Source organism: Babylonia areolata, chromosome 1 (genome assembly GCF_041734735.1).
Source record: "Babylonia areolata isolate BAREFJ2019XMU chromosome 1, ASM4173473v1, whole genome shotgun sequence".
In the NCBI taxonomy this organism is placed as follows: Eukaryota; Metazoa; Mollusca; class Gastropoda; order Neogastropoda; family Buccinidae; genus Babylonia; species Babylonia areolata.
This window is the reverse complement of record NC_134876.1, coordinates 64,816,809-64,826,808: the sequence shown is the minus strand read 5'-3', so window position 1 is coordinate 64,826,808 and position 10,000 is coordinate 64,816,809. Positions and strand designations below refer to the sequence as shown.

At 42.2% G+C, this 10,000-nt stretch overlaps 1 protein-coding gene across 1 annotated transcript in view; it reads right to left on the bottom strand.

Moving 5' to 3' along the window:
* The window catches only part of LOC143286072 (uncharacterized), a 144,119-nt gene that overhangs the window by 73,922 nt on the left and 60,197 nt on the right, over window positions 1-10,000 (bottom strand). Inside the window, exons 13-18 of the mRNA XM_076593681.1 lie at window positions 9,243-9,710; window positions 7,998-8,244; window positions 5,787-5,907; window positions 5,050-5,121; window positions 2,940-3,030; window positions 2,200-2,302 (exon numbers count right to left, since the gene is read on the bottom strand). Coding sequence (XP_076449796.1) covers window positions 2,200-2,302; window positions 2,940-3,030; window positions 5,050-5,121; window positions 5,787-5,907; window positions 7,998-8,244; window positions 9,243-9,710 — 1,102 coding nt within the window. The remainder of the gene's footprint in view (window positions 1-2,199; window positions 2,303-2,939; window positions 3,031-5,049; window positions 5,122-5,786; window positions 5,908-7,997; window positions 8,245-9,242; window positions 9,711-10,000) is intronic.

Here is a 10,000-nt window from a genome sequence, read left to right as displayed (position 1 = left end):
TTATGATGTTGCAAAGGACGGCTCTCAAACAACTCTGGAATGAATATAGGGAGGGTCTGAAATTAGAAGAATGTGTTGTTGTTGTTTGTTTGTTTTGTGTTTGATTTTTTTTTTTCGCTTAGGAAACGACTCAAAAGTGCTTGCAGCAAGGACCCACACATTGTGTGCCCTGTGAACGATTCAAATTCTTCAGCTGTACGTCTATAGACATGCTCGCAATCACACACACACACACACATACAACCACTAACCCCTTCGACGCTCCAAACGTTCTCCATATAAGCCATTTATGTATCCTACTGCTCCATACTGATACAATGCGTGACTAATATTCAACGTGATAAAGCATTTTGAGAGGAGTTATTTCCAGCATCCTGCACGGAACTTGCAGTTGGCTCATTAATACATGCGCGGGTTCTTACTCGCGATTCTGATTTTCAAGGACATGAAGAACTGATATCAAAGACCCTACACACACACACGCACGCACACACACACAGACACACACACACAATGTGTGCAGGGTTTTTGCTGACGTCAAAGCACTTCGTGTTGTTATCCCCTGTAGTCATTCCTACGTTTCGCATCATTCTCGTTGTGCAACTCGGCCAGTGTTTTGCTCTAACCTATGAACGTGGGGGTCCCAAGCGACACTCTGCTGAGTGTGACGTCAAAAAGTATAATATCGTTTATCGACGTGTTTTCGTATCAGCTGTCTGTTCTCCAAGCTTGCACGGCGCGACTGAGATAAAACAGGCAGACAGACACCAGACAGGTGATCAGAAAGAGAAATAGGACAAGGTGTTCGACAGAGACAACAGAAACAACGTGAAAGAAAGTGCATGTATGTGAGTGTCCCCGCGCGCAGGCGCGGGCGCGAACGCGTGCGTGTATCTGTAGTAGCAACATCGCCGTGTTAGGGCATTACGCACACGGGCGCGAAACAAATTCCGTGTATCAAACAAAACATGCACGCGCATACACATAAGCACACAGACACAGACACACACATAGACATGTACACGCACAAAGACACAGACTGACGCACATACAATTATGCAGACGCATGCACGCGCCAGAAAGTGGAAAAGGCAAGAAAGACAAGAACGAAGAAGAAAAAGAGGAAGAAGAAAGAAATCGAAGAAGCACGTGAAATAAAAGAAGGAACAGAAAAAAATGGGAAGAGGAAGGAGGGAGGCATAGGAACTCCAGAAAATTAAAGAAGAAAAGAGAGAGAGACAAAACAAGAATGCGGAGAAAAAGAACGGAGAAGAAGAAGAAGAAGAGGGGAAAAAATTAGTGCAATTACGAATAAAACGTAAAAAGAGACACCACAGACTGTCAGAAATTAAGGTAAACTGACAGGCAAGAGACGGGGACGCGGCATGAACTGGTGCATCAAATCACAAGTGCACAAAACAACCCCCTTTATTTTTATTTTTTTTTTTTGTTTTTTTTGTCAATGATCACAAAGGAGGATGGATAGAAAATACGAGAAGAGAAGGAGGGCAAATCAAACAGAGAAAAATAAAAGATTTGACAAAACAAAACAAAACAAATGAAGATAATATACAGCGTTCACAGAAAACAGAACATATACACATACAAGAGAGAAGGAAGGGAAAAAAAAGAGAAAAAAGACATCATAAGAGAAGCACGTCAGTGCAAAAAAAAAAAAAAAAAAAAAAAAGGAGACAAATGAACCAGCAAAAACAAACAAATAAATGAATAAGTGAACAAAAATTAATGAGTGAGTAAAGAAACAAGCAAGTGAACAAAAATTAAAAATGAGTGAGTACAGAAACAAGCCAGTGAACAAAAACTTTACAACAAGGAAAAACAACAACACCTGTTCAAGCAACAAAAAACAAAACAAAAATAAAACCCGACCAGGAAATATTAACAAATAAATGTGTTTTTTTTAAAAAAAAAAAAAGAGAAAGATAAATAGATAAATAAATAAATATTAAAAAAAACTTAATACACGAAAAAAAAAATTGTGCAAAAACAAAGTAGACAAAACAAACCAGAAAAAAAACACACACGAAAAACAACAACAACAAGACAGAGAGAAGAAAAAGGAAGAAGAAGAAAAGAAATAAACCATTTAACAAATAAAAATTAAGAAATACAAACCATTACAACAATAAACAAACAAACAAAGAAATACAGAAGTGAACAATGTCTCTCTGAACTCACCAGCTAGCTGTTCCGAAGCGGTGTGGGAGGAGGAAGGGCGAGGCTTTTTGTGCTTCAGAGAGATGGACTTCATCTTCAGCTTGCCCAGTTTGGCGGGCGGTAACTGGAACAGCCCCATCAACAACATACGATGGTAAATAAAGTAGGTTAGGGGAAGAATGATGACATCAGAATGCTTCAATTTTACTGACTGGATCGTTCACCATTTTTTTTTTTTCTTTCTTTTTTTCTTTTTCTTGTTCGATGAATTTCAAACATCTGCTTTCATTGGTAAAAAAATAAACGAAAAGATAAGAAAAGATACAACATTAATGTCTGTAAGACATTTGTCTTTTGGCGTACCTTTCTGAACTTTACTGTCTGTAAGGAACAGGTCTTTTGGTGTACCTTTCTGAACTTTACTGTATGTGAGAAACAAGTCTTTTGACGAACCTTTCTGAACTTTACTGTCTGTAAGGAACAGGTCTTTTGGTGTACCTTTCTGAACTTTACTGTATGTGAGAAACAAGTCTTTTGACGAACCTTTCTGAACTTTACTGTCTGTAAGAAACAGGTCTTTTGGCGTACCTTTCTGAACTTTACTGTATGTGAGAAACAAGTCTTTTGACGAACCTTTCTGAACTTTACTGTCAGTAAGAAACAGGTCATACCTTTCTGAACTTTACTGTATGTGAGAAACAAGTCTTTTGACGAACCTTTCTGAACTTTACTGTCAGTAAGAAACAGGTCATTTGACGTACCTTTCTGAACACTCTGTCCACCAGCTCTTCTGCAGGTCTGCGGCGTTTGACGGACCCTTCTTTCATCGTTTTGCTGCCTGAACTGTTGGAGCTGAAATCATCATCGTAATAACCGTCATCGTCATCACCGTCGTCATCGTTGTCATTATCACCGTCATCATCATCACCATCATCGTCATCATCATCATAATCGTCATAACAAGGATCATTACCTCCGTCATCATCACCACCACCGCCATCATCATCGTCGTCGTCATTATCAACATCACCACTATCACCACCACCACTGCCATTATCATTATAATAACCGTCACTGTCATCAACACTACAACGTTCATAACATCATCGCCACCGTCATCATCACCACCACCACCACCATCATCATCATCACTATCATCATCATGACCAATTTCATCATCATCATTATCATCGTCACAGTCATTATCACCATTAACACCATAAAAATAGCTGTGAAACGGAAAAGGCGTGGTGGCGAGGAGAGGGAAGAAGGGAGACAGAGAAGGAGAGAAAGGAAAGAACAGACAGACAGACAGACAGACTGAGACAGAGATGCTGAAGTAACGGACGCAAATAACGGACAGAGGACAGGCGGAAGCGAAAAGACATAATTAATATGTGATGTCATAAAAATACCTGTGTCATAATATATTCAAATAATCAACTCTTGGAGCATACTAAGTTAACCGTCATCATTATGCCACAGAGTGCGAAATGACATACCTGTCACGCCTGGTTATTATACGAACCTCAGGACAGGAACCTTTTTTTTTCAGGAAAGAGAGAGAGACAGAAGAAGAAGATGAGACAAGAAACAGAACCACAGACAGACATGATTACATAAAGACAGGGGTGGATATGTGGAGTGAGAGACATGGGTGCGAGGCAGACTGTTAAAGGAAGAAACAAGACAGACAGACAGACAGACAACGCAACAAGATCGGCAGAAAAAAACGGGACAAAGCAAAATGACAAGACAGAGAAAGAGAACAGAGGGACAGAGAAAGAGAGAAGACAGAAAAAGAGGCAAGGAAGACAAAGAAACAAGACCGACAGAGAAACAGAGACAGATACAGAGACAGACAAAGAAACAAGGCCGAGAGAGAGAGGGGGGGGGAGAAAGAGAGACAGACAGACAAGACAAGACAGACAAAGAAACAAGGCCGACACAAAGAGGGAAAGAGAGAGAGAGATACAGAGACAGAGACAGACAGAGAAGACAAACAAAGAAACGAGGCACACACACACACACACACACACACACACACACACACACAGACAAGACAGACAAAGAAACAGGACCAACAGGCAAAGAGACAAGACAGACAAAGCGAGAAGAAAAAAAAAGGAGAAGAACGCTAAAGAACAAAGACATGCTGACAGCCCGAGCAGGATCTGAGAAACAGCGACAGACACACAAATCGTAAGAAGACAGACGGACAGACAGCTGCTTACGGAACCTCGGTTTATCGTCTCATCCGAATGACAAGACGCTCTGTTTGATTTTGAGAGAGAAGACGACAGCGCGAGTCGAACCCACACCCTCAAGGGCACCGACCGCATTGACAGCTCAGTGTCTTGAACAGTCCACCACCTTCTTCCTCCTTTGACCCCTCTATCTAAGCCTTATCCAACAATGTTGTCTTCTTGGTTTTCTTGCTCTTGTTGTTGTTCTTCTTCTTCGTCTTGCTCTTGTTCTTGTTGTTCTAGTACTTCTTCTTCTTGTCCTCCTCATTATCACAATTTTCCTCCTCCTCCTCCTCTTCATCATCATCAGCATCATCGTCGTCTTTATTATTTTTTTTATAATTTTTTTTTTATCATCATTATAATCATCATCATCCTCCCACGGTTGCAGGTGGACCCCAAGGCAGTGTTCCCCTCGCCCAGCGACTCCTTCAAGTCGGACACCCACTTACCCTGCCCCGAGCTGGAAGATTTCAGCATTCGTCCTCTCTCTCTCAAATTTTACTGGCTGAATGCAACCACCACCATCACCGCCACCACCACCACTACTACTACTACTACTACTACCGCTACTACTACTACTACACACAGAGTTTCCATACCTCACACCTCACGACAACCCTACCTTTCATCGTCGTTTTTGCCCGCCACGAACTGTCGCTTGCGAGGTCGTCCTCGTCCTCTTTTGACACCGTCCCTGCAAAAGCACATTACACATTACTGACCAGTACATTCATATGCATCGTACTGTATCGTACTGAAATGTGTTGTACTGTGTTGTGTTCCGTTGAGTTTTATTGTATTGTACTGTACTGTAATGTATTGTATTGGCCCAACTCTCAGTTTATATCACAGATTGGCGTAAGTTGGGCCAACAGCAAAATGAGAGCTGTATTGTCAATGGTTTCTCCATTGCAATGGGGAAATCATTAATAGCTTAGTCTTTTGTAAAGGACTATGACTCAAAACTAGAAGAAAAAATTGCACTGGCTCTTGGTTCTGCAGCCTTGGGGTTTATTGGAATTTGGGAACCATCCCAACGCCGACTGTTCTAAAGCCCTCTTGGCCGAGAGAGTGGGGATGTGTAATTTGGGCAAGACACTCTCCACAATATTCAAATTCTATCCCGGATAGTCGGGACAGCAATTGCCTCTGCTGTTCTGATGGTCATAGTAGAACACGACTTTCATGCATGTATTGTATTGTATTGTATTGTATTGTATTACTTATTTGTCACAACAGATTTCGGACTGCTCTCCCGCGGGATGAGGGCGTCGCCAGAATGAAGCACCACCCCGACCCCCCTCTTTTTTTTTTCTTTACTCACACACATACTGAACGATTAAAAATTGTTTCACATACTCTTTGTCTTTCTTGGGCTGCAGTTTGGCGAGCTCTCGCTGTTTCTCGCGGTACTGACGCTGCAGTTCAGCCAATCGTATCCTCATGTCCAACTCTATGGCGTCCATGCTGGCTAGACTCGCTGCACACACACACACACACACACACACACACACACATTAGAACACAGACAAATAAAGAACGGAAACGTTCATACTAATGTTGTGTGCGTGTTTAATATGGTATTTCGCATATTCTGCTGTTGTGAACAATTTTTGGTTGCCACTCTTTTCTCTCTTCTTTTCTTTCGCCTCGAATGGTAACAAGAAAAGTTTATGTGGTTATTCCTGTACACTCTTGAAGCGAATAAAAAAAAAAAAATCAGTTCGTTACAAATAACGAAGAAAATGGAGATGAATACACAAAAAGCCATCAATAAATTCGTGGAACAATACTTCCTGAAATCGAGAATCAAAACTTCCATATTTACCGGCACTAAACCCCATTCACGTGCTGCATTAATCAGAACATCCCACTGCAAAATGTCGCCACTGGTTCGTGCACTGCAATCACCAGTTCTAGTATAATAAGAAATCTCCGCTCTTCCTCTGACTGTTACCTTTTGAAACTTCCTCATGTCAATACAAGAACCTATGGTGAACGATCTTTCTTCTTTGCTGCTCCTCACATCTGGAACAACCTTCCTCATCATATCCGTGCATCTGATTCTATTTCTGCTTTTCGCTTATCGCTGAAGACTTATCTTTTTAAAACCTTTTTTAGAAAGACTGGTCATGAATGCTTTATGTTACTTGTAATATTTTTCTTTCACGCAAAGCGCCCTGATCTCTTAGTGAGAAAGGGCGCCATATAAATGTACATTATTATTATTATCATTATCATTATTATTATTATAATGAATCGTTTCCCATTCTCGATACACGCATGAATCCGAATACAACCATTATGTCTGAGTGCATGGCCTGTCCTAGACCGTGTTAACTTCTTTTTTTCAATGAAAGTATGTAATGAAACTGTTTGGATGAGCAGAAAGGTAATGATTTATGTCACTTGCTTGTAATTAATTTCTTTCATAGGCTGATGACACCTCCAACCTGTGTCCCAGCATTGCTGGCTTATTTTGTTTGGTGTTTTTATTTCATTCTTTTTTCTTTTTTTTTTATCAGTGCACTCCCTTCCTTCTCGCGTCATATCCCTCATCCATTCTCCACGCCAATTGTATACTGTGTATGTGTGTGCTAAAATGAATGAATGAATGAATGAATGAATGAATGAATGAATGAATTAATGAATTAATGAATTAATTAATTAATTAATTAATATATGCCGAAATCACACTGTTGTGAATACACAAATAAACGAATGAGAAGAAGATGAAGAAGAAGAAGAAGAAGAAGAAGAAGAAGAAGTAGAAGAAGAAGAAGAAGATGAAGACGAAGAAGAAGAAGAAGAAGATGATGATGAAGACGAAGAAGAAAATGATGAAGACGAAGAAGAAGAAGAAGAAGTAGATGAAGACAAAGAAGAAGAAGAAGATGAAGACGAAGAAGAGGAAGAAGAAGTAGAAGAAACGAGCAGAAAGAAAGACAAAAAAAAAAAAAAAAAAGGAAGAAAGGAATGAAGGACAAAGGAAGGAAGGAGGCATGGAAGAGATAAAGGAAGTAAGAAGAAACAAATAAACAAACGAAAAGGAAGAAAAGGAAAAAAAGAGTGAAATAGGAATGGAAGATCGAAAGGAAGCAAAAAAGAAAGAAAAAATAAAACAGAATAAAATATGTCTTTATTACCACATGTACCGGGGTCAAGGAATATTGGGGGGGCGGGGGGGGGGGGGGGGGGGGGGGGGGGGGGGCGGGGGAGAGGAGAGAATAGTACATATAAAGGAGGTAACGAACATAAATCGAAAATCATATACAAACACAGAAACACAGACATTTTAGAATTTTTGACACATAATGTGAATATCAATACAAGAACAAGAGTATATATATATATATATATAGAGAGAGAGAGAGAGAGAGAGAGATAATAAATAATAATAAAGTGACCAACAGGAAGGAAAGAACGACTCAAGCACCACATGCTCCCCTCCCCCCCCCCCCCCCCCACTCCACCCCCGCTCCCACCCCCACCCCCACCCCACCCACCCCCAAAAAAATGAAATAAAATAAAATAACATAAAATAAAAATCGACAGTGCAATCCCACTCACTGGCAGACAGTTTGACGTCAGCAGCACCAGCGGCAGCACCGGGAACCGCGGGGGCCGCCCCCGCATCCCTCCTCCCGGGGGCCCCCCACTTGGGGGACAGGTCACGGGGCCGGTCCCCCCGCGGTGTCGTCCCACCGCTCCTCTCCCCCTCCCCCTGGGACGACCCCTCCTCCAGCTCGGGGCAGGGTAAGGGGGTGTCCGACTTGAAGGAGTCGCTGGGCGAGGGGAACACTGCCTTGGGGTCCACCTGCAACCGTCGGAAGATGATAATGATGATGATGATGTAAATAATAATGATAATGACGACGACGATGAGGAGGAGGAAGATGATATGGAGGAGGAGGAAGAGGCTGATGAGGAGGAGGACGAGAAGAAGAAGAAGAAGAAGAAAAAGAAGAAGAAGAAGAAAAAGAAGAAGAAGAAGAAGAAGAAGAAGAACAACAACAACAACAACAACAACAACAACAACAACAACAACAACAACAACAACAACAACAACAACAACAACAACAACAACAACAACGACGACGACGACGACGACGACGACGACGACAACAACAACAACAACAAGAGCAAGAAGAAGAACAAGAGAAACAAAAAGAAGATCAACGACAACAACGACAAGAACAAGAAGAAGAAGAAGAAGCAGAAAGAAGAAGAAGAAGAAGAACGAGAACAAGAGGAGAAAGAAGAAGAACAAGAACAAGAAAGCAGAAAGTAGAAGAAGAACAAGTCGTTGAACGAGGGGTACGCTGCCTTGGGGTCCGCCAGCCATTGGGGAGAAAAATATGAGGGTAACAATGACAATAATGATGACGATGATGATTTTAATGTATTCGTAAAGCACTGAAGAAGAAAAAAAATGATGCATTACAGGATATGCTCAGGAACAACTGGAGGGGGGAAAAAAGAAGAAAGTATTTTTCTCCATCTGCCTGCGGTTTGTGCCTGCTGCTGATGGATTAATCTGTAATCTGTCCACATGATTCTCCCTCCCTTTCCCTTACAAATAAACAGCATTCCATTCTTATCATACATTCCCCAAAGCCCACAACACACACACACACACACACACACACACACACACACACACACACAACAAAACAAAAAACAAAACAAAAAAGAAAAGAAAAGGGTAGCAGAGGAACGAACACTTGGGCCGCTTCTCCCTTCAGACAACACAGTACAACACCTTACAATAATCAAACCAACAACAACTACAACAACAACAACAAAACAACTGACCAGGGCAGCGGAAGACGACGAACACTTGGGCCGCTTCTCCGCCAGCGTGCTCAGCAGCTCCAGCCCGTCCGCCGCCTGCAGGATCTGGGGGTCCGTGAAAGGGTTGTAGTTCAAACCCCCAGGCCCCATGACACCCTCCCGTCCTACGCCGACCCTCCTGCCCCCTCCTCCTCCGGCTGCGGGCAGCAGGGGGGTCTTGCCCTCCGCCACCAAGGCGGCAGCCGCCAAAGCTCCCAGAGGGGCCGTGTCCTTGTGGAGGTCCTGAAGGTCCGGGGTGGCGCAGATGACCGACAAGGGTTGCAGGGTCTCTTCTGGCGTGGTCTGCACGCCCTGCTCGCGCCACGTGCACGTGCTAGGCTTGGGCACTTCAGGATCGGCTTTGGTGGCGGTGGAGGTGGCGGTGGTGGGCTGATCTCCGCTGACTTGGTCGATGTCGACTGTCTGCACTGAGGCGCAGGCTGTCGTCACCTGTGGTTTTGTAACAAATGAGTATATCTATGTAAATAAATAAAGATAATACATAGGTACATACATACACACCTACATAAGTAAACAAATCAATAAGGCTGCGATCACTTCTGGTGTGCATAAATAAATAAATGAGTGACACCTGTCATAAGTATAAACAAACAAATAAATAAATAAATAAATAAATAAAGCACAGCGCCGATCAAAAACTATGTTAATTACAGATAATTACTGTCGTTAGTGAAAATACACGATTCCAAGTGATAAATCCAACAATGCCCGTTTGAGAA